Consider the following 24,138-nt stretch of genomic DNA (forward strand, 5'->3'; position numbering starts at 1 on the left):
TCCTTCAACAAAATTGTCATATATTCAAGTTCATTTAAACCTCCTTGCTCTTACTTGCACGTTAACAAAACCTTCTTGCCGATGTGAATATCCTTCTCGGGAACAGTCTTTGCTATAAACTATATAAAGGAGGGTAACGTTATATAACGTTACATACACCTTGTCCCGTTGTGCAACCAATCCCTCAAACACGAAATGTCCTTTGCGTAGACTGATTTTAAGACTACGCGTTAAATTATCTAGCACAATGGTTATGATAACTACCCTGACCTTTTACATAACCGACGACTTGGACACTAGTGCCCCTCAAAAAAGCCTGCGGTCTAGGCTATTTTACATAACACGGGTGAACTTTGCCCTGTTACTCAACCAATCTCTGACCATGTGATCAGAATCAAATCTGCTTTGGGCGCGGAGTAAGGCATTGGAGTAGTGTTTCTTCAAGACGGGCCCTTTTCTTCGTTGGAACGCAAGCATGGAAACTGGTGTGGTGGGGCCTTCCGTGGCCGTTATGTCCATGGTAGTATTCGGCGTGATCAGCAGAACGGTCCTGAGGTTTCCCATGCCGAAAAGTGTGCGCAACCCGTGGAAGTGGACCAACACTTTCGTCTCGCTCGTCCACAGCTCGCTGACGGGCCTTGGCGCTCTGCTCTGGTAAGTAAACAAAACGCCTACGCGTAGAATGCCTGTCAGGAGAATCTCTTTACAGATTCTCACCAGCCTTGAAATCGTATTTAAGCAAGGAAATATGATCGTCAGGCGGCTGTTGGAAGGGAAGACCGTATGGTCTTGTGTCTGTCCCGTTGTTTTGAGCTTTACGTTTACCGCCTTGGCGCCCTACCACACCCGGTGGTCTTCTGGGGGTATTGTCCAGTACTTGTGCCTCCGGTGCTTCGTAAATTCGTTTTATATAGTTCCCCCTTCCAGACCCTATAACATATGCTATACTTTTAACGTTAGCCATATTCAGAAACATGAATATGCTTTAATTGTTTGGAATAATCTTTACGTTACTCATATCAAGGACGTTAGACCTACACAAAAGATAACGATAGTATCTAGTAGGCGTGGCAGACGGGTCCGGTATGTAAACATTGGTGTCCCTATAATGAGGTCCTTGGTCCAGTTATATTGGGCTGATTCTGATAAACAACACACAAACCAAAGATTTACAGTAATAACGTAAATTGAAAGGAAATTTCGTGCCTATTTTCATTTTCTTTAAAAAACTAGAACTAACGTTTTGTAAGAAGTACATCCCATTGGTTTAATGAAACAGCTTAGAAAAATACATGGGTCCACAGATTAAAAACTAGAAAAACAACACGTTGGTTTCGCGTATCAAAGACTCAAGTATCCCCGAGTAAATAAAAGCATTCAAGGCATTTCATTCTGTATCAAGGAAGAAAGGCACTCTGATTATGAAGATGCCTCCCATTGATAAAAACAGCACCAGGGTGATAGTTGTCATCCATTGATTAAAAGCACTGTTTATATGAGGACAAATTAATTTCTTGGTTTGCATTGTGCACTCTCCAAATTGCTTTTTAAAGTGAATGGTTTAGTAGTTTTCTAAGACTGCTCTCCATTTTTCTCCCCAGTTTTTACCAGGCACCAGAAATGACCAAAGATCTGATCACACCAGTTACCATGCCCTCTCATCTACTGGTGTCAATGTCTACTGGTAAGTTGTTTTGGCCAAGATACATTACATTATTATTACATTGATATTTGATTTACTCTTTTGTTTGAAATGACCTAACATTAACATCATTGGTATATAATTTCAAACCCTTGTCGATTTTCACTTCACATAACATACTATAGGAAAACTACAACTATTGTAATAAAGTGGTATGAAGTCATTTTGTGTTATTTTTTCCAGGTTATTTCATGTATGATGTTCTAGATTTGTTTGTGAGCAAGAAGGCAAAGTCTCACTGGGAGCTTGTTCTTCATCACATTACAGTAAGTACAGATACACAACTACTGAAATTTGTGTTGCAAGCTAATTTAGTCATTGCAAAATGTTTTCCTTTTGATTCCTTGCAGTACTTCTAAAAGTTGAACAGGAAATGGACAATGAAAAATAGTCCAAAATTGGTATTTTTGAAATTAGAAATTAGAATGTGAGGGAGATCATTTTAGTAAGTTGCATATTTTACGATGATGTTGTGCAAGTCATTTTTATCTGAAAGACAGCACAGGAAGTGACTTCAGCATGCATTAGAATGGTTAATGTGTCCTGTGTGAAACATGTGATGCTGAGTCAAAGTCTGACATAAGGAAAAACTGGTACATGTAGTTTAATACAAAAACCTTAAATCCACAACCCCCAAAATTCTGGCACAATGTGTCATCTGAGTGTGTTGTCAATAAATTTATCATTAACTTTAACTAGGCACTATTTCTTCTTGATAAATTAATATAGGTGAACTTGAAATTTGAACTAGGCTTTGGGTTATCAGTATAGAAGTCATACAAAATTGCTTGAGGGAAAGTTGAATGAGGTAGGGTACACAGATGTTGAAACATGGGTTGTTTGATTTTTTCACAGTAAGCATCTTGTTGAAAGTATGGGTGTTGCCCACAATTTAGGACCTACCATGAAATCACCTATCCTAAGTATGTTCAACTTTATATGTTGCTGAGTATTCAACTTCTACTGATAGCATCTAGGTAATGCCAACTTTTGTGGGACCATGAGACAAGAAACCATTCCTTTTCTTTTAAAAAGTGCAAGTCTGTTGCAGCTTTGTTACCTGTTGATCCGATTCAGTGGACAAATGTGTTAATTGGTTTACAAACCACTGCACCTGTTCCTTAGGAGACTTGTGTAATCTGTACTGATGTTTTCAGGCTGACGCCAACCTAACTGGCAAAAGGGCCTATATTGACGTCTGGTTACTGGACCGGTGTGTTAACATTGAGTTGATCAACATTGGCTTGTAAAGTAACAAGTCATGACTATAGCCAGATAGTTGTCAATGACAAGACGTTGATAAGGTCACAAGTTGATATGGGCACATTGGTGGCTTTCTGTGTAAGTGCTCAATAATCCCATTATGATGGAAAGTACAGTTGCTAATATACTACTCAGTTGTTGGAAAACAAAGAAGACTGTGTAACATTACTCCTCAACCAACCAATGCAAGTAGTGACTCACCCTTTAACAACACAAACATGTTTTCCTTGACATTGAGGTCAGAGTTGAAGGTTGTTTTACTCCTTGTGTAACAAACATAATTTGATGCCAAACTTTTGTCTTGCAGTATCTACAAGCAAAAATATACAATATGATTTGCTGAAAGTAGGATGATTCTGTACTTTCCAGTTGGCTGGCAGACATAACGGTCTGTGGTCGTTTGTGGTTGTTTGTAGTCGTTTGTGGTGTTTAGGCAGACCCGTAGACAAAAAGAAAATAGTACAAAAGAGAAATCCAAATAAAAAATCCAAAGGCCTAAAGTCCAAAACAACTGGAGCTGAAGCTATGCTTGGACAGTAATGATATTGGCATGGAACAAGAGATTATTAATAGTCTTAAACTCACTTGTTTTATACTTCCCCTCTTAAATGTTTTTTTTTACTGTTGATGTAGGAAAGCTAAATTTACTTTTAGGTATTGGAGAAGGAAAGCATGTAATGAAATGGGAGAGACCATGACTCAAATGTGTGCAAAAGTGAGTGTGCACATGTAAAAGTTGTTGATAAGTTGCCAGAAACACTGGCTCCAGTGGAAATAGAGGGTGTGTCTGATTGGCTGCTTGCCAAGTGACAGGATTGAGGACTCCTGGGTCATAGCTTAGCTGTGGGTTAGACACCTAATAAGGTCTCTGTGTCATGTGATTGGCATGTTGTTGGCAGTTTTTCTTCCATTGATGCTTGTTTTACTTCTAACTGTAATTGTGTTAAGAAGTTTTCCTCATTGTTGAGGTGTTATTTTTAACCCCAACCAAAAGAACACGTCAGTCAGGAATACACCTAAAGTGTAGGTACCGTAATACAGCTGCTTTAGGGTACCTGGGGGATTTTATGAGTGGACATCACATTTCTGAAATTTCAAGAAGATGGGGAATTCTTTACAACATAAGAAAAAGATAAAGCTTTTTGTGAATTTTTAGTCATGCTACGAGTTGAAAGGTTCACCATACAAGTTGAGAAGTGTACTAAAATCAGATAATATAATGCAATCCCACCCTTAGGCAGATAATAATCCCTGTGGATTGTAAGACTGAGCAGCTTTTGTCAACTACATTCCAGTGAGCATGCATTCCATGTAAATTAAAGGCAGGCAGCCCAGTCTTGTCAGACTAATGTATTTTGACAGTCAAGATGTGAGTCAGTTTTATCTCTTATTATCTCTTCTTTAATCTCTTCAAATGGGTGGGTGTGTCAAACCTATTTCTTTTTTTTGCTAAACAGTTTTTCTTGAAACGTTAACTTGCAAAATTCCATAGGATACCTGAGACCACTATCCCAAGTCACGTGGCACTCTGATAGGATTAAGCCACACCCTACCCCCACACGTCACTCTGTGTCGCGCGCCGTATCGGACAGCCACGCCGTAATTGCTCCGGCCATTTACGCGCGGATGCCACCTCAGAAAACCGGGTTGAGAAGAAAAACTCTAGGATAACTCCGAGGAACGCGCTTCTACTACGAGAGGATCACCGGACAAATCTGAGAAGATCACCAGCCAAACCTGAGGAGGATTATCCGTCCCGAAACCCACGGTTCTCCAGGTCAGAATCAGAATGGGATTTCTGTCCGCCCCAGCTGCAGAAGACCCGGCCCGGCCGCCGCGCCCCATACGTCTCGCCAGTAGGACATTCAAGAAGCTAGGTCCTTTTGCCTGGAAGATTTTACCGTTTGTCTCTTTTGCGAGGTACTGTATCGTTTCCCAGTTGTTGACAGGACATCGAACTTATCATAACTTTAGATCAGTGACACTTCAGTCAGTTTCTGGACAGTTCCCCGTCATTCACTTTCCCCGTCAGGACATGTCCCCATCATGCTTCTTGCACAAATTTTCTGGACAGTTCCCCGTCATTCACTTTCCCCGTCAGGACATGTCCCCATCATGCTTCTTGCACAAATTTTGAAGAGATATTACATCTTTCTCGTTTTGAATCCTAAGGGACTACTTGAGTGTATATTTTATTACTTGGAAAGCATTTTCAGACAGCTTGTAGCAATAGTTTTCCGTTGTCTTCCAGAAATGTGTCAATAGCCACAGCGATATCTTATTTCCGAGTGATTACACTTCCAGTTGGTCCAAATCGCTCGTAAATCTCCCAACATAAGTAACGTTAGATCCTAACTTTTTTGAAATTCGTAAACAGTCGTTTTTCATGTTATAGTTATACAAAGAGAGTAAAAGTACCCACGAGAGGTTTGCAACATATGCGTAAATAACCAAGATGGTGGAGCCGGCAACATGAAAATTTCTCGTGCGTCAGTTGAGTACCGGTAATCCAAGGTAAAAAAAAACTCAAAGTAAATGTCTAGACTCTATAAGAAATTTGATAAAACTCTTGGCAAAGCGGAAAAAATTGGAAATGTTTGTCAAAGTTGCAGTAAAAAAATTTTTTCCCAGTTTGTGGTAAATTTCAAACGATTATGTCGAGTCATAGTCAACATTATATTCCGTTTTGTTCATGTTTTTGTTTTCCCTGCCTCATGTACCAATGCAAGCCGTTTTCTAGTACTTACGAAATTATGCAAGAATTTGATACCACGCCGGGTTGTTTTTTGCCATTGTAATTTATGCATAGCTCCACCCGGAGCCAGGCTGCTGTCCCATCTGGGGCAGGCAGGATAACAACCAAGTTTCAGATTGGCCGCAATTTTTGCAGATTTATACTTAAGTTCTGTCAGAGAGAACTCGAAGTACAGTGGATGGTGGTGCAGTTGACAACGATAGAATAAAGGGTACTCTCTAAGTCTCTAAACCACTTCTGCTTGGAGAGTATTCACAAAGTGCTCACACGTAAACGGTGAAACTTGGTTAGGTAATTGAGGTCACAGATTTTGGCGGGGTGTTTCTTCCTAGCAAGAATGCGACGGACATAATTGGATGAGACTGTCAAACTTCAGATTGACAGATTGTCTAAGGATTGTGCAAAACGATCGGAGACACATTAAATAGCACATGAGCTTGGGCCGGGCAATTTGGGTTCCCGCAAGCTGAAAAGGCAGAGAACATTTTTTATTTTTGTGGAAAATTGCACATGAGCTTGGGCCGGGTGAACGGATTCCCGCAAGCTGGAAATTCAGAGAATATTGTTATTTTGTGAGAAATTGCACATGAGCTTGGGCCGGGCGATTTTGGGTTCCCGCAAGCTGGAAATGAAGAGAATATTTTTATTTTTGTGGAAAGTTGCACATGAGCTTGGACCGGGTGAATGGATTCCCGCAAGCGGGAAATGCAGAGAACATTTTTATTTTTGTGGAAAATTGCACATGAGCTTGGACCGGGTGAATGGATTCCCGCAAGCTGGAAGTGCAGAGAATATTATTTTTGTGAGAAATTGCACGTGAGCTTGGGCCGGGCGAATCGGGTTCCCGCAAGCTGGAAGTACAGACGAATGTTGATAGAAAGATCGCAAGTGAGATGGACAAAAAGCCGAAGCTGCAGTTGTAGCTGTAGCTCAGATAACTGGAAATTTGACACAGAGACAGAAAACAAGGAAGTTGGTCAAGAAGGACTGACCAACTATGACCGACATTAAACTTGAAGTTACGCACACATTGGAACAAACCCTTGAAACCAATTTGGTTCAAGTTAATTTGACGTCTTCCTACCCCTATTTGACCTCCCTCGCCTCTCGCTGATTCGTGCCGACTACTGAGTACGGTCAGAGTGAGGTGAGTTTTCCAAAATGCACACTTGTTATAATATGTCAGAAACACGAAGGTAACACTAGTCAGTCTCCGTGATGTGAAGATCTCATCATGCCTCCAGGTGTGGTTGTATATATTATTTTAGACGTCATTTTCATGACTAACAGTAACAAAAGAGCGCTCACAATCATCACAGGAAGTTGAGAACGAGCAAGCAAGGCATAGCCACAAGTGGGAAGTACCAGATCATGTCACGAGACAGATACATTATACGAAGGAGGTTTCTTGATGATACAAACGTCCGGTGAGAGACAATAGAGGCACGCCTTCGAATGTGGTGAAATTTCACCAAATTGCACTATTTTGTTTTTGCGTCTGCTTTCATTGCATGTGATGTTGTAAAACTATGAAGAATGTGCGTCAGCTGGCACTGAAAAACTGTGGCAAGTAACGCCAAGAATTTTCTTGACACCAACATCACTTTACTCGGATACACTTTATACACAAAACATATCTCATTGATCAATCAGCAGATGAATGGGAAGCCATGTGGGTGACGAGTCACATTCAAGCGTTAAACCCAGTACCTGCTGTATGTCATGAGCTAGTAGCTATCTACTGTCGGTGTCTGGGACATTATAATAATCCAGTTGTCGTAAAGTTGAGAGAAGGCGGTCCGAGGAAAAAAAAAAGAAGAATGCCCGAGAAGCGCTGCCATATTTTTATACCATAGAGTTGAATTTGTTATCGCCAAGCACATACAGTAGGGGCGCATCTTCTCTGGATAGTTTTAAAGAACACTTGAAAATAGATGTGCAAAGGTTAGATGAGACCGGTCGTTCAGTGTGGTATACTAGTAACCAGCTGCTGCCGAGCCGTGTGCCTGTGAAGCTGGTGTGTTACGCCGACATATGGATACAGATTCAGATACAGAAGGCATGCCTGTATCCAGGCTGGATGAAATGTATGACTTAAAGAGTTTTCAGCAGTACCTATGCCGGCATAGTTTTTTCTTACGGAATTATAAGCCTTGGCTGGACAAACTGTAGAAATTCGCCAAGTTAATAGGCTAGGGGAGTTGGCCGACCCTTGGAGTCAGTACACGACCCACGGTCAGTATCTTGGCCGGGCAGACATCCCCTCGGACATGAAAGATATTTCATAACGGGTCAAAATGTGACGCATGTTTGTGTACACTGTAGACAACTAGCTATAAAGCAACTGATACAGGACACGTCATTTGAAGACTACACTGTACAATGTTAAGAGAAGACGCTAGCTACAAACGCCCGTGATACAATGCGAAAAAGCGTTGTATGTGTTGCTATTTAAGTAAGAACTAATACAGACTTCAAGTAGGTTTTTATGCTTCATCGTTGAATGTTAGAGCTAGGCAATGTTTGCTGTGGAGTCGGACCGAATGACAAACACATGAGGATAGAAAAAAAAGAGGGTACGGTAACTAAGGTTCCCCATCGTCTGGGGGCGTATCTGATCTAGGTATCATACTATGAATTCACATGGTCAAGCTCTGATAGAAATGTCTCTCCCACTCCTCTGCACTTGGAATCATTGATTTGTCAGAAACAGACCTAGGCACAAGGTATGACGGGAACAATGATTGAAGTAAATATGCGGACTGAGATAACAGCTGTCTGTTTCGATAGTCCATACTCTCAACGACAAGCCATCTACCCATTTCAGCTCAACGGCGAATAGGCAATATTGGCAATGATAACTGCCTGAACACGGAAAGGGACAAACGTGAGAATCAGAACCAGAATGATTTATTTGTACAACGCCGCAGCCTGTTTGTGTAGCAGTTGAGTTCAAACTTCGACAGTCTGACCAGCTCCACGCTAAACGCCCGATGGTCCTGACCTTTTCGGCGTAGCGGTTTGCGCTTGTTTTGTAATCTGGCGGCCCGGATTCGAATCCCGGGAGCCAGGAGTTTTGTTTCTACTCGACTCTCACAGTTGTCCAGAAGGAGAACACTGACCAAATATGACGAGAATGGTTTATAATAGAGATTTGCACCATGGAATTGCTCTTTTCAACCAGCTGTGTACTTCTTTCATGAAATCTAGCTGAAACAAGAACAACAAACAAACGGGAACCTCGAGCGAACTGTCGCCTGGCAAGTTTGGAAAGCTCTGAGGCGTTTTCATCAGAACATTGCTGTAATTAGCAGAGGGTACTACACAGAACAGACGTGTTAGACGTTCGCGTATACAAGAACGGGATCCCGTCTGTATTTCCCAGTTGCCGTTATATCAGAAGAAAACTAAATCACATCCAGCATTCCGAATATGTATAGACTGGCTGGCATCTCTCTATTGTAATCATCCGCTAAAAGAATTCGTCACCATGGTCTTGGACGGCTACAGTGAGAACTTCCTTTGGTATGCAATCGCTCGACACATCGCATATCGCTATCAAAGGAAAATGCCGGTGTTATAACGTTGAGAGATCTTTTGTCGGCCTAACATCAGAAGGTCATTTGTTTTGCATATAGATTAATTGCCTTCGAGAGAACTGTTATACGACATGGTGTGAATGAATACCTCCCGCGAGGCATTTTACCACCCTCTTGTAAGGCCACATTTGTAACATGGAGGTTTTATCATTGATTGTATAAATAGGTAATGGCGGAATTTTGATATCACATGTACAACGTTGACCAAACACCCAACGAAAGCAGTAATGATTTCAGACATCAACCCCCGTACACGCCCGACAACACGTAGAAACTAAGTTTTCTATGCTGATCATGGGTTAAAAGGGTGTCTAGTCACTACCGCGGTTTAATGATAACGCAGCAGATATTCCATAGGTGGGGAGTTGCACGAATTTATGATCCCAAAATGAGGAGTTTTCAACGTCCCAAATTTATAAAAGAAAACACAAGCAATCTGCAAGAAGTGAATTAGTGGGCTTTCGCATATACATTTTATAGTAAGGTTGACTTGATCTTTGTTACTAGCACTTGTACGAGTTATGATTACCACCTTGAGTGTTTTATCTGCTCGGCTAGTGACATTCACATTTGGGGAGAATAACGACAAGACGAGGTTTCGCAGATCTGTGTTTCCAGCCAAAAAATTGGACTCAGTTAAACACACCGAGCAGGTGTGGAACAGCCCGGCGGAAAGTTCCGAGGAATGCCGAAGGTACCCGAAGCGGACCGGCCAGCGACTTGTAAGCTCAAAGGATTATGGTAGTGCGATCCAGCACTGACGATCACGAGCGCAGCGGATTGTCCAATATCAGAGGGCTCAGTTTCCTTGTCCCATTGCCCGTGGGTTGAGGAGTGAATAAAAAGTCGCGGTATCTAAGCTGGGCATGGAAGCAACGTGACGACCTCAGCGGCAGGTAGCGAGTGCGACGCTAGTATTTCTAGTAGCGATGTGTTTTGTTTGACTTATATGGTGACTTTTCATCAGAAAATTAAAACACGGAATATGGCGGCTGTCATCTGCAATCTTTGTCAAGCACAAGCGGCACTTAAGTGTGGAACAAGCTTAAGATATATTTATGTTTATCCCGATGGACGGAAGGCAAAACGAATGACCCCAGGAAAGATAAATCGTACAAAACGGTTAATAGGGGTGGTTTGCAAGAAAAAAAAAAAATCTCGATGAAAAGCTCGAGGGGATGTAGCCACAGGTATATAACAATTACCGACAATACGGAGTATGTTTAGGTCAGAGAGGCTCAACCTTGCACTTTTCCTCATAAGGCATGCATAGCATGAAATAGTATAGACTTCCTTAACCGAACGAAGCCTAGAAAAAGTAGTTAGGGATCCCGGGATTATGTGAACTTACACTCGCAGTCGGTAGGTTTGTCCGACAGGGCCCAATTCATCAAAACTCAAGATCCCGTGAAGAAGGGGAAATTTCTTCATAGACCGAAAATCAAGAGCCAGCCTGCGATGTGCCAATTAGTAAAGAGGATATGGGATCCGTTGCTGATACCATTTGCGATCAGTGATTTCAGAGTATTAAGGACCTATGATAGACCGACAGAAAACCATTCCTGCAGGCAAAGGTATTTCAGAATCGATAAAAAACGTTGGAGTTTTTTCCCATTTGCAACGTCAACAAGTTTTGCAAGATCTGCAGGGCGGTACAGTACGAAGACATGGCGGTATTATATGGTAATCACTACACAGCACCTGTTGGGCAGGGATATCCATGCTGTACGACCTTGGGGGTACAGCTCAGCATACAAGCTGGGGAGTAAGATGGAAAAAAAAAACAGCCCAGGTAGCCAAGTGCCGGTTGGCAAAGGTTTACACATGCACGCTTATTTCTTCGGTTGATCAGCGGGAGGCGAGGGAGTGATGAGATGAAAAGGGGTAGGAAGACAGAGGAAGAAGAATATTGATATTGTAAGTATTGGAAGAAAGGATATAAGAAATGAGTTTTAGGGTCGTATGAAAGGGTAAGAGGGTTGGACCCCGTCTTTACCATCCATAACTTAAACCGAACAGAGGCCAAGTGACGCGGGATTTGGTACTATCCCAAGTCACGTGGCACTCTGATAGGATTAAGCCACACCCTACCCCCACACGTCACTCTGTGTCGCGGGGCAGGGGTAGGAAAGGTAAGCCATAGTGCGATGAATGGGTTAGGGCCATGATGACTTAGACATGTCATTAAATTTAAAAAAAAAACCCTCATCAACCGGACATTTCGTGGTTTCAAGGTAATTCGTCTAACCCGGCATTCGATTTCGCGATGCGAGAAATTACGTTAGCAACATCTGATGGAGTAAATCTACGGATTACGAGTTGGCATACATAGTAGAATCTGAGGTTACCAGTTGCGCTTTAAGAATTGTTTACCACTACCACCAGCGTTTAGTATTAAATAAGAGCGGTCCAGCTGCGATTGGTGGCGAATCTGAGCTCGCTGCGCTTCACGGGGAAAAAAAAAAAAAAAATCTAGCGAGCAGGTGGCATCCGCGCGTACCACTTTGCTTCTGTTCGGGCCCCGGCCTAAGGCCCCGTCTTTACCATCCATAACTTAAACCGAACAGAGGCCAAGTGACGCGGGATTTGGTACCATCATGTTAATTTAATGAAATGGTATTATCAAGGCCTTTATAAGAATATGTTGAACACCTACACTTGGATTTCTGAAATAGGGATAGTTTTGGGATTACTGCTGACTTTCTTAAGAGGAAGGAAGGGCTGTTTCTGTGCCTTAAAATATCTTTCAAATCACATGACCCCAGCCAAATGTTGTATGTATGCCAAAACAAAGGCCACACCCCTTTAAAGGGCAGCCAGCCCATCCTTGTCCTGGGTAATATGTTTTGGCAACAGGAGGGACTGGGAAGTTGGTATCTCTTCTTTGATCTATGAGTGGAGTAGATGTGAGGCCTTCAAAATGGGAGGAACCCTCATTCAACCCTTTTTCTTTATCAATTTGGCTTTGATCTATGAATCTTTTCCATGTTGAATCTTTGTCATTAACCCTAAATGATGAGCAATGTAGATCTTTAGTGTGTAGTCATTAGATCTATACTATATACTGTAATTGTACAAATTTTTTCCTAGGAAATGTATTCATAGTTTAACACCAGTGGCACTGAATTACTGTAACATTTTGGTTGGTGGTATAGCCAAACTAGGTCATCAGGAGAATGCCCTTTGTCCATACTTCCACTCTACGGGGTTGTGACCTTTTAGCAGGAGGGGGGCTGGTTATTCATTGAAATCACAACAATCCCAATGTTTGCCATTGGTGTATCAGGCATACAACTGTAGCCCTCTCCAGCTGGTGGTGACCCAGTTTCATTCATTTGCATATTCTTTACAATTCAGTGCATTTGGGTAGCAACTAGCAACAATCGAAGCAGGTGCTGAGTCAGGATATTTTACTACCTATCAAAAAATCATGAAAATCCCTTTCAAGCCTTTTAAATCTGCCATTAATCTCTAGAATTAGAGGCTTGGCAGTACGAAAGAAGATGAAGAAGTCTTGTATTAAAGAGAAAGAGAGGGAGTTGGGAAGGCAATTATTTGTGATGTTTATCTTATGATGGAGAACTGTTAGAGTATGGAAAGTTCCCTCACTAAAAAATTTCCTTTTTACAAATTAACTACATGTATGTTAGATACAATACACATGATGTTTTAGTCTTAGATTTAACTAAAATATACCCTGTGCAGAGAGTCTCCTGTGGCCTATACAATGAACAACCAAAGCAATTTCCTGCAATATCAGGCCTATCGTCACAAGGCCTCGTAATGGATAGACATCTGCTTTGATGAAAAATCTGTTGATACTTCACATCATATGCTGGATTTATGATTTATGCTCTTGAAGTGTTGAGAAACATGTGCCATCATGATTGTCATCAGCTTGGCAGAAATTGGTATCTTTGGCATGATAAGCAGAGTAGTGATTGACAAGTAGATAACGAAGCTAAGAGTAACATTCCCCAAATGTTTTTCTCTTTCCTTCAGGTTATAGCGTGCTTTGGCTGTGCCGTTGTCACCAAGCTGTACACAGGGTTTGCACTGGTGGCTCTAACCATCGAACTCAGCAGTGCTTTCCTACACATCCGACAACTCTTACACATGGGCGGCGTCAGCAAACGCAACGTTATATACCGCACCAACAGCATGATCAACATCGGGATGTACATCTTGTTCCGCATCTGTACGCTAGCGTGGATGACGAGATGGATAGTCATCAATCGGGACATGATTCCGTTCATTCCGTTCACGCTGGGAAGCGTTGGCCTCGCTATCATGACCATCATCAACGTGTTCCTGTTTTTCCGCCTGCTACAAAGTGACTTTTTGCAAAAGAAGCCAAAACACAAAGACTGGTTCTCCGAGTAGGACATTTCTGTCCTTTGCTTTTGATGTTATGTGTCCTTTTTCTTGTCATTGATTTTGATGGATTGTATTTTTTTCTTTAATGTTGGTAAATAGATCTAATAGGACAATCAGGGTTGAATGTTTGGTATGTTTTGTGGATGCCAGAAAAAACACTCTACAGGAAACTTAGCTGTTGCTGTTTAGCATTATAATAAATATCGTATCATATCAGTGAGCTTGACCTACAGAAAATTTCCTTCAAGTTGGAACACACATTGAATGAATGAATTTATTGCTCAACAATCGTACAGGGTACAATGTATGGCAATTGATAACAACTATTAGATATACAGACAGTAGTTCTGTCTGTATATCTAACAGACAGACAGAACACAGTAGTATGAATGTGAAAGTTGATATTTTAAATGTAGAACATGCCTGACCACTGTATATGATATATGCCCTAAGCTGTGCTAAAAAAATTATGTCAGTATTATAGACCAAATCTCTCATGATTCCTGAAAGAATATTGCCTAGTTAGAATATAGTGAACTTCAGGTATGACTTGCCTAGTCAAGGCTATTTGTATATTATTAATATGGTGAACACAGGTTTCCTCCAACCTTTTGGCAGTACATTTTTGTAACATAAATACAGGATGTATTTTGTTATCCAGGATTCCTTAAGAGATTGCCAAATCATTAATCTCACTGGTACTGTATTTTGCAAAAACATGTAACATTAGTGCTAAGCTACCTGAAAGTTTCTTTGAATTGAGTACATATGGAATGACCTAAGTGCACTTTTAAGAATGCATTTCATTTCATTTTTCCTTCATTTATTTTACCAGGGACGGCAGTACCGGAATAGTTTTTGCTCCATACAATTCAGGAATCTCATCATAGATATATGCCATGTACATGTATATATTATGCAATCTACAGGCTTGTTGCCACGTATTTAAATACATACATGTATAAGCTCTCAGCTCAGGTCAGTCTCTAGATATTAAAACACTGACATTTTCAACTCTGCAAACTGGTGGAAAATAATAAGCAGAGATGATGGAATACAGATGTGCAGTTTCATGTCATCAGTAGGTCAGGAACTCCATTGGGCCTGCTTAATGTACTAATTAATGAGCTGAATGGATATGTTGGCATGACCTTTACTCAGGTGCTTGACATTATTTTATTGCATTGACATCTTACAAAGAGATTAGGCAGATATATTATATATATAGTGGGATCTGATTATGACATGCCCCTATGCTTACTGTATAATTTTATCAGCTTGGGTTTGATTTAAAGAGATTGATTGTATGAAAATGTGAAAAGGAGACAAAAATCTATATTTCTTTAAAAGTTTTAATTGATGTGAAAGTTGTGACATTGACCGCATACTAGTTTTCCCGATCTTTTACTTATGGAACAACTAAATGCTAAGATAGCATGGCTCCCAAATTTTAGGTAGATCTGTCCTGTGAACTGTTGCAATTATGACTTTTACCAAATAATTTACAAAAAGTGTGATGAGACATTGTGGTCAATGAACATCTGCAGCTACATGTAATTGATTGGGGCCTTACAACAAAGAACTGTTGTATTATTGTAATTTGTAGTTAGCTTATTTTAGACCAATCTGTATCAGTCACAATGTAACATTTTTATTTCTTATCTGTTATATTGGCTGTTCTTGATTTACTTTGAACCGTATAATCTATTTGATGACAATACTAATATAATGTTTTGTACATTTCTACATTTTGCAATTCAGAAGGATGTTTACAATGAAAATGAATAATATGAAAATAGATTTATTACAGATATGCAGCGTTGTATTCCTGTCTTTTATTAACACAGTAATGTTAATGTTCCCACAACCCTGATCGTATCTCTTGCTGAAATTTGCTACTTGACAAACCTAAAAACTGAATGTGAGGAACAGCTCCCTTGTCTTATTTTGATAAGAAGTGGATGAGGTGTTTGATGTGTTATGATTTCATAACTGAGTAACCACTTTGACTCAGAAATTGTCTGAAAACAACAGAAATCATGGAGTGACCCACATCTGAAAGACTAGTTAGTATGATATTTAAAAACACTCCACTCGTAAACTAGTCTTGTTATTTGTTCTTGAAATGGCCTCAAATGTTTAAAAAAAGCTAAGCCTTAATTAATTTCCAATTTGCTGTTTGCTCTTATATAACATTATTTCGTTAATTCCTGAGGCTAGTTGACTGACATATAGTATCACACCACACTGGTCAAAAGGTAAGGTCAACAGGCAAGAACAAGACAGTATTCCTCACTTTTTCGATGTGAAGCAATCCTCACTTTTTACAATGATAAGTAATTTCTCTTTCCACAGGCTTCTTATTTCTTTGATATATGGAAAATGTCTTTGGTCACAGTTTATAATAAATGACTTATCTGTTCAGGCATAATTTGTTACATTGACTATTCCAACTTTGTTTTGTAGATGCCATGACAGATTTTTTACTTCTACAAAGTCAGAAGATTTCCACATCATTGTCCATGTCCAAGCAGATGTACAAGGCAAAATTGTAACATTTCTCAAGCTCCCAGTCCCATGGAACCAAAAGGCCCTCTGCAAGAAATGTTAAGATATTGCCTTTTTACATCTACTTGGAGATGACAGCTTTGACCTTTGTGACCTCAGTCCTGGCTCGACTCCTGCCCTTTTTCTACATCCATGAACTGTGACACATCACCCTTGACCCCTGTGAGAGATTCGTCGGCAGGTTCGAGCACCTCTACACTGTAACGGAGCGTCTTACTCCGCACCCAGCTGTAGGAATTGTCGAATCGAACAACATCTGTGGGAGTCAGAAATTAAAGATGTAGTATACAGTTAACGTTACTACATTGAATTATGTAATATTACACCCATAAAATCAACTTCATCTGATTTTGAAACATACAAAAATGCAATAGCATAATATACTTTGACTTGCAGTTAAGCTTTGAAAACAGAGAAACAAACAAGTTAAAAGTAAACCTTACATTTCCCTGCCTCCTCACACAACAGTTCCCCATCCGTCAGTATGAGGTGACTGTTGTGTTTGGAACATGGCACGACTTCCTCCATGTCCTGGTATCTCTTGCTGCTGCCCTTTTGCTTGTACACACCAAAGCCAATATCACAGTCCTCTGTCTTGAACAACCACCTGGAAAAAAAGTTTTAGAGTACTGACACCGTTTGTTTAGAGTTCTTCTCTATTTAGAGCACCTGAGCAAGAAAGATACCAAATGTTTTTGTAAAACTGACAGCTTTGAAGACTAAAAAACGTATAAGATTTCATCAACAGTTATGGTTGAGAAGCTTAATTTATTCATAATTAGCATGATATGGCTAATCCCATTAGATGACCAAGGAGCACCTACACATAATTTTCTTTGAAGGTGGCAGTTACAGAAACAAGAAAGGTTTTTACTGTTTTGCTGTGAATCAGAGAGTTGCAATATCCCTTCATACAGGAAATACAATGTTGTCCATGATAAGATATGCTCTACAGTTTTCCTGTCCTGCTACACATCAATATATTTCCTGCAGTACCTAAGGACGGCACCAGGGGTCCTCACATCCACCTCCAGTCCCAGTGATGTCCCAGGCTCCACGTCTGCTGATGTCATCTGTTCCAGGATCTCGGCGGGTATACCCTGGGAGTAGTACGACTCCGGAACCACCCCTCCATACCTGATCTATATGAAACAACAAAACAACTTGAGTCCTTAGAAAATACAGTAGACAATGTATTCAGCATTAGGATGTGATATTTAGGCTTCACTGAGCCTTGTCCCCTCAGCACTTGTGCTGTAAGTGGCAGAACCCCATTCTCCTTGCTCTAAAAAATGAATCCATATCAGAAGCAGGATGTTGAGCTGTTCAGCTGGAAAGCCACTTGCCAGACAGGCATTTAGAATGAGGAAGACACAAATGTTCATGTTCTAAGTATGGGACTGAGAAACTATAGACTGTACCTTTGACTTACACATGACGTCCCCATCCGGGTCAGTCATAGTACCTCCATAGTGCACAGGGATCTGATCAGGTGCGATGTGTTGTGCAAGCACCTCCTTCCAGTTACCTGTGCCAAAAAAAAGAATCTGTGAAACTACATTCAAAAACGTGGATCATAAAAATTGTGTGGGTTATATTCAGTAATGTTTGACCTTCAATAAAACTAAAAAATATACTAAATGTACTAAAAACACAATGTACTAGTGGTATGTATACACAGTGCAATGATACATTTTGGCATGCATTTTTGTGAATTGCGTGGTTTTGCTCTGGATTGCTGACATTCTTGGTTAATACACAATGAATTAACATGAATGACATGTTTGTTTTCTTATCCACCCCAATGGCAAAAGCATGAAATGAATCAGATTCAAAAGTCATGTCCTTGTCCTTGGAACTGAAACTGTATTCACACTAACCAGCATGTCCCTGTCCTTAGTGCTGAAACTGTATTTGCACTGAAACTACATTCACAATAACTATCATATCCTTGTCCTTGGTACTGAAACTGTATTTACACTAACTAGCATGTCACTGTCCTTAGTACTGAATTTGTACTCAAGTCTCAAGATTGAGTAACATATAGCTAGTACTTACTGCCACAAACAAACACTTTGTTTCTTGTATCTTCACTCAGGAAGGGTTTCACAATAGAGAAGGCAATAGGGAAGACAGAGGGTGCTGTATGTTGAAGGGAAAAATATATCAGTGAATATCTTTAACTTTTGATTTAAAACATATTTTCACTGTATTTCAAAACATATTTCTACTTGCACATACAGTGTCAGTATTTAGCTTTCCAGTTTACATTTAGGTATCTAATTATGGAATCATGATAGATATCTAGGATTGAACATCTTCATTATTGGTCAGGAACACTCCAACATTTACAAAACAATGTTACCTCATGTACTGTAATTATGACTTACTGTTGTTTCTACATTATATGTAGAAGACATTACTGTAGTTATCATGTTGAAGCAGCTCTAACAAAAAAAGACATATTTTGATACAAACCTTCCACCACAATAACCTTTTTCAGTATTTCTGGATAGTTGGCCTCGAACATCTTCAGAAACTTTACATAGATAAAAAAGGAAACATTGGTAAATAAAGTTTGCATGATATAGAATATATGAATGAATAAAGAAACATATTGTTGATAGTGTAAGCAAATTACAAGACTGAGTAATCACTATGTTCTTTTATGGGAACTGACCTGAACAAAAGCCTCAGCAACTGAAACAATAAAACAACTTTCATGAATTTTGTTTTAAGATCACTAATTTCAAACATCACAAAAGCCAACTAACAAGCAAACATGCAATAAAAACATTGTTATCTGTTGACGGTATGTAGCTGGTATGTACCTGGCTTAGAGAGATGCTGCATGCCGAAGTTGTACAAGTCGTACACCACAGTCATCCCAAATGTCTGTTTGCCAGTCTAAAAAAATAGAGATAAAATATGATAATCACAAATGTACAAAAACAAATGGTGCTTAGGGCTTATGCAGTTTTAAAACTGATAACTCAAATTCAGTACCATACAGTCATGTTCTTCTGGAAGCTAGTATGAAAAGCTATTATGCTCACTGAGTCACATGTGCTAACTACATAACAGAAGCAGTAGATTGTTCATTTCTTGACAAAGACATCACATCACAGAAGCAGTAGATTGTTCATTTCTTGACAAAGACTGGAGCTGTTCAGCAAAAAAATTTTGTGTTGGAAATTGCAGTTTAACCTTTCCAGAATGAAAAGCAATAGCTTAATTATGAACATTAGGACTATCTTTAGAGGTTTATAAGTTCAGAAGCCTCTTGTAGAATTGTTCCCTTTACCTTTGCTGCATGTCCGGTTAACGTGTCCTCAACCATCTCAAGCATACAGATCTGGAACTTGATCACGTCCAGGATCTTGACAGATCTCATCATGCCCGGAACGTCCAGACGCCCAAACACCTGATAAAACACCAGGCCTCCCTCCCTGTCCTCACCACAGAAACCTCCAGCTGGGAAAAACTTATCCAGGACCTTACAGGAGGGGAGAATATGTCAATGATAACTGTGGAAAACTTCATATCCATTACAATAGGGATCAATTATTCCTCAATGATAATAAAGAGAATGTAGCATATTTAAAGTTAACACACATACCAATAACAAAAGGTGAAACAAGTAAACACAAAAACACTTGACTGGAATCTTTTAGGACAAATTGATATCAATAAAAGGTAAACGGAATCATTAGAACTTTAAAAGGAATGTTAGTAGTAATTATAGACCCATAGAAGGATGAGTCATTTTGTGCCATAGAAATTGTACTTAATCTTTTTGGTGGAAAAAGTGAAATGCTAAGTAAAGTATCTGAGCTTTCAAAAAAGTATTGTGCTGCCTGGTTTCTCATACTTCTTCACACAAGAGTTCAACAGGTAACATTACCTCTGGCATCTTAAAGTTCTTTTTAAGATTGTCAACATCCATCTTCTTCCTATAGGTAAGATGCTGGAAAGGAACAGAGAACATTTCAGCAAGAGATTAAGCACAAAGGGAAAAAAAGAAAAACTAAAATCAAATAAGCTTATCTTGATGCAAAGAAGCATCAATGTTTATTCTATGTATCCTGTTTGACTACAGAAATAATGTAGATATGCTTTAACGACATGATACTCACATCTCTGTACATCTGCTCTGCCTTGTCAATCTTATACCTTCTTGCTGTTATGGCAGATACAGATGACATGTCAGCAAAAGATGCATAATGTTTGCGGTAACTCCATTGATGTAAATCTGAAGCTAATACTATATATTCTGTAGGCTAGTTGCAAAGACACAAATATTAGCCAAGGCACAGACCAAACTTAATTGTTGTCAATAAAACAAACAAACAAACAAAACAAATAAACAACAGAACATGAACAAAGTGAATGATTGGGAAAATATCTCATTCAGGAACTTGAGCTTCATAGCCTGACCTCTCAGCCACCTGCTGAGGTACTGGTCATCCATGTGGGGCCGCACAAGATCCTGTAGTCTCTCACGGAACTGTGTGTGTTGGGAATGGGTGAAAACGTGAAATGAGTAGAATTCACAGTATTGAGACTTGTTGCAGATTAGTGCTCTGAAATATTGGATGTCAATTTCAGACTTACTAACGGTTATATAGACTGAAAAGTACATATGTTAAAATAAGTCATTTGAGACAGCTCAGGATTTTGAAACCTATTCCATGAGTACATGATCCACGTGATCTGGAGCAATATCCATACAGCGATATCCATTTAGTCCTTTTGACTCCATCAATTATGAATAAATATTTTCCTTTTGCATGGTAAGAAATACACGATATTGTATTCCTCAGCATCCTTTTATATTACACGAAGGAAAGCCAGTCTCCTGTTTGAATATCGTACTTTGTTCAGCCTGCAACAGCCTGTCATCTTCTTGTTTGTTTGACCCTCGTGTTCTGGCTAATCAACTAAACGTTATAATAGCAGGCCCCCAAGGGGGGGGGGGGGGACCGACAACGCTCTACGCTAAATTCGGGAAGGCCGGCTACGTAATACACTTAATTACTGACGCTTCATTACGCTCTACGTTAAATTATGAAGTTTCCAAATGTATTATGTAAATCTTAATCGTCTTTTGGCTGAACTCAGCCGACGGCAGAACACGAGAAGAGAAGATCTAACAACTTGAACTTATAATTCCATCAACAAAATTCAAACTTTGCTTTATATAGACGATATAAAAGCGCCCGTCTTGCTGGCCAGAGCCGGCGATAGCAAATTTCTTACGTGACGTAATTTTAAGCACGGAGAGTGGGAGCGAGACAATCCTAGGGGCATCCGGGGGCATGCTCCCCCGGGAATATTGTGAAATCTTGACCCTCTGAAACGCTATTTTCTGCATTTTGAAGGGCAAATTTTGCCCACAGACTAAGCTAAGTTGAATGGCATTTCAGTTAGAAATTCACATGGTTTAAGCTTTAAGCTATTGGGGGCAACGCCCCCAAACATCATTTTCAGATTTCGAGTGCTGAAATCACGAACTGTCGCAAGGTCCGTCCAGGAAAATTTCAAAATTTGTACCCCCTGAAACACCATTTCCTGCATTTTGGGGGACAAATTTTGCTTGCAGACTATATGCTCAATATAATGACATTTCTGTCAGAGAAAAGTTTTTGAGGGCAACGAGCGCTGGAGAGTCGTGAGTGCTGGAAGCCCAAGCCGTCGCAAGGCCAAGGACCGTCCAAAGAAAAATTTGAAATTTTGACCCTCTGGAATGCCGTTTCCTGCATTTAAGAGGCATATTTTGCTTGTTAACTAAGCTAAGTTGAACGGTAAAGAAATGTCTACTAGTTGGGAGGCGACAGTCCCGCAACATTGCCGAAGGGGTGAGCCATCGCAAGGAAGGTCCGGCGAAATTTTGAAATCTGGACCCTTTGAAACGCAATTTCCTGCATTTTCGCCAGTAAAGTTTGCTAGTAGACTCGTTAAGTTTAATGAAATTCTAATTACGCTTAATTTAATTACGAACAATTAATATGAATTGCGTTTTACGGTAAAATCCGGTCAGCTTCTACGCAATACGTTAAATTAAAGGGGCCAATATCGCTCGACGCAAAATGCACCGATTACGCTTTACGTTGAATTCGGGCGGTCCCACAACGGAGTACGTAGAATTCAAACCGCCGATTACGCTCTACGGAAAAGGGCTTGGGGCCCCCCATAATATAGTTACCTCCTTCAATATAGTTTCTTCTTCCGCACTCATTGTGTTTTCCTTTCGGAAGGATTGACGTCTTTACACACTTCCTGACTGTCAAATTAGCTATGTCTCTATGTTCTCCAAAGGGCGACAATCTGCACAAAGGTCCTAGGTAGGGGTGAACTTTAGACAGCTGGACGGATCACAACAAGTAGCCGCCACTTCCGGGTTCAATATGTTTTGGAAGGAACCACTACGGGAATGGGGCGTTTACTTAGATAAAATGTGTCACAAGACTTTGGCAAGACTGCAAGAGTGTTGACTTTAGTCAAACTAGAACAGGTGTTCATATCTGGCCTTTTTTAATAGCCATTTATTGTAATTACTCTGCGTTATTAATGCTTCAACAGCGAGGACTATTTTCTTCGAGCGGTCTAGCAGTGACGACTAGCGATTTTTGTCTAAACTGCAGCAATATTTTCAGACAATGTCTGCTGCAGTTATAGCCACTATCTTATAGGGGGCGCTTTTGATCCACGGATTGCACGTGCGGTGGATAAAAGGAAAACATGGCTCCTCGTGGAAAGAAGAGAGCCGCGGATTCTGCTAAAGAAGAGGCAGCAGCCGCGAAGGAAGACACCGACACTGGACATGAACCTGTGTCAGAACCCTCTGCAGCTGCCCCGGCAGTGAAGAAGCTTAAATCCAAGGGAAAAGTGTCTTTCCGAGTGAAAATCGAGCACTGGTAAGTAAGGAGAAAAGTCCCATTGTAAACTTCATCAGGGACAGATCAATTGTCGAGGTCTCCGGGTCCCCCGCCCCGTAAAAACAAACCATTGTTGTTCAATAGAGTTTGATATTCGATACAGTAAATACACATACAGCATAGGAAGAACAACTTGGGGAAACTTGCGAATGTTCCTGTTGTCATGGAAAAAAATCTGTCCCTCACCATGGATGGCCAAGCACAACGTTACATGCATGCTGGGTCGTCCCTACCATGTCAAGAGTGACCTACATTTTGTTCAGCTAACCCGTTATGCAAAGTCATACCACATTTTTTAGCACTTCAGGTGTGCTGAATGCAGTCTTTGTAATGCATGAAATCATATTCACAAAGACAAATGCGCATCAACCATAAATCATGGAGTGAATATTGTGGATTGTTTTGACAGTATCTCCTTGAAGTTCGTGTTTTGCTGTTGTGAAGATGTAGCTCAATCATGTGTTCGCCTCTGCTACCCGTCTGGGAAACTGTACATTCAAACCTTCTGATGATGACGTCAGTTATAATAATTAATGAGTGGATTAAGGAATGGTTCTAGAGGTAAGAGCACTCGTTTATTTACAGTTTAAGACAACAGGCCCAGCTCCCGCAAGTGGACAGAGGCTTGTTTAGAGTAACGCACTTGAACCCATTCCCTAATTCACTTGTGTGGGGACATTAAATCAACACCCTCGCCCAAAATTTGGATGATTCCAGATGTCTAGTCATTAAAAATATCAAAGCTCCCAGACGGAATAGCAGGGAAGGGACTGTCTATAGTGTATAACAAAAGTTGGAGTGAGAAGGGTAACGTTAACGTTATGTATTGTGCATAATTAACGTTGAAGCGAACTGCTGTCTGGAAGATACCCAGGCTAGTGAAGATGACTGTAGATATGAAATGATGAGATCGTATTTAAATCAACTTTTGATTCT

At 40.3% G+C, this 24,138-nt stretch overlaps 3 protein-coding genes across 7 annotated transcripts in view; 2 read left to right on the forward strand and 1 right to left on the reverse strand.

The window, feature by feature from the left end:
- Window positions 1-362: 362 nt before the first annotated feature.
- On the forward strand, window positions 363-15,511 carry LOC118425275 (TLC domain-containing protein 2-like). Its single transcript, XM_035834072.1, has 4 exons — window positions 363-654; window positions 1,602-1,684; window positions 1,886-1,968; window positions 13,322-15,511. The coding sequence occupies exons 1-4, from the start codon at window positions 476-478 to the stop codon at window positions 13,700-13,702; spliced, it is 726 nt and encodes a 241-aa protein (XP_035689965.1). The 5' UTR covers window positions 363-475; the 3' UTR covers window positions 13,703-15,511.
- Window positions 15,512-16,059: 548 nt separating this feature from the next.
- Window positions 16,060-23,786, reverse strand: LOC118425272 (SEC14-like protein 2). Of its 3 annotated transcripts, none has more exons than XM_035834068.1 (13): window positions 23,389-23,786; window positions 20,702-20,771; window positions 20,401-20,444; window positions 20,169-20,231; window positions 19,569-19,760; window positions 19,096-19,171; window positions 18,945-18,964; window positions 18,743-18,803; window positions 18,323-18,406; window positions 17,686-17,792; window positions 17,261-17,406; window positions 16,708-16,871; window positions 16,060-16,520 (listed from the first exon to the last, which is right to left on the reverse strand). In XM_035834068.1, exons 1-13 carry the CDS (start codon window positions 23,389-23,391, stop codon window positions 16,360-16,362), a joined length of 1,191 nt encoding a protein of 396 aa, XP_035689961.1. In that variant the 5' UTR covers window positions 23,392-23,786; the 3' UTR covers window positions 16,060-16,359. The 3 variants fall into 3 exon arrangements, with proteins under 3 accessions (XP_035689961.1, XP_035689959.1, XP_035689960.1); XM_035834066.1 differs by lacking the exon at window positions 23,389-23,786 and adding an exon at window positions 22,470-22,768; XM_035834067.1 differs by lacking the exon at window positions 23,389-23,786 and adding an exon at window positions 21,140-21,215.
- LOC118425273 (glycosyltransferase 1 domain-containing protein 1-like) overlaps window positions 23,012-24,138 on the forward strand; it is a 28,549-nt gene continuing 27,422 nt past the window's right edge. For all 3 annotated transcript variants that reach the window (XM_035834070.1, XM_035834069.1, XM_035834071.1), the window contains exon 1: window positions 23,012-23,181. The gene's annotated coding sequence lies outside the window, so the exon portion shown is untranslated. The remainder of the gene's footprint in view (window positions 23,182-24,138) is intronic.

Source organism: Branchiostoma floridae, chromosome 11, assembly GCF_000003815.2.
Source record: "Branchiostoma floridae strain S238N-H82 chromosome 11, Bfl_VNyyK, whole genome shotgun sequence".
NCBI classification, from domain to species: Eukaryota; Metazoa; Chordata; class Leptocardii; order Amphioxiformes; family Branchiostomatidae; genus Branchiostoma; species Branchiostoma floridae.

Excerpts from the sequence above, each read along its gene's own strand:
- LOC118425275 (XM_035834072.1), top strand. The coding sequence starts at position 476 with ATGGAAACTGGTGTGGTGGGGCCTTCCGTGGCCGTTATGTCCATGGTA. Across the intron at positions 655-1,601 it reads GGCCTTGGCGCTCTGCTCTG|TTTTTACCAGGCACCAGAAA; the intron begins GTAAGTAAACAA and ends TTTTCTCCCCAG. Across the intron at positions 1,685-1,885 it reads ACTGGTGTCAATGTCTACTG|GTTATTTCATGTATGATGTT; the intron begins GTAAGTTGTTTT and ends TATTTTTTCCAG.
- LOC118425272 (XM_035834066.1), bottom strand. The coding sequence starts at position 22,502 with ATGAGTGCGGAAGAAGAAACTATATTGAAGGAG. Across the intron at positions 19,172-19,568 it reads TAACCGGACATGCAGCAAAG|ACTGGCAAACAGACATTTGG; the intron begins GTAAAGGGAACA and ends CTATTTTTTTAG. Across the intron at positions 17,407-17,685 it reads ACGTCATGTGTAAGTCAAAG|ATCAGGTATGGAGGGGTGGT; the intron begins GTACAGTCTATA and ends TGTTTCATATAG.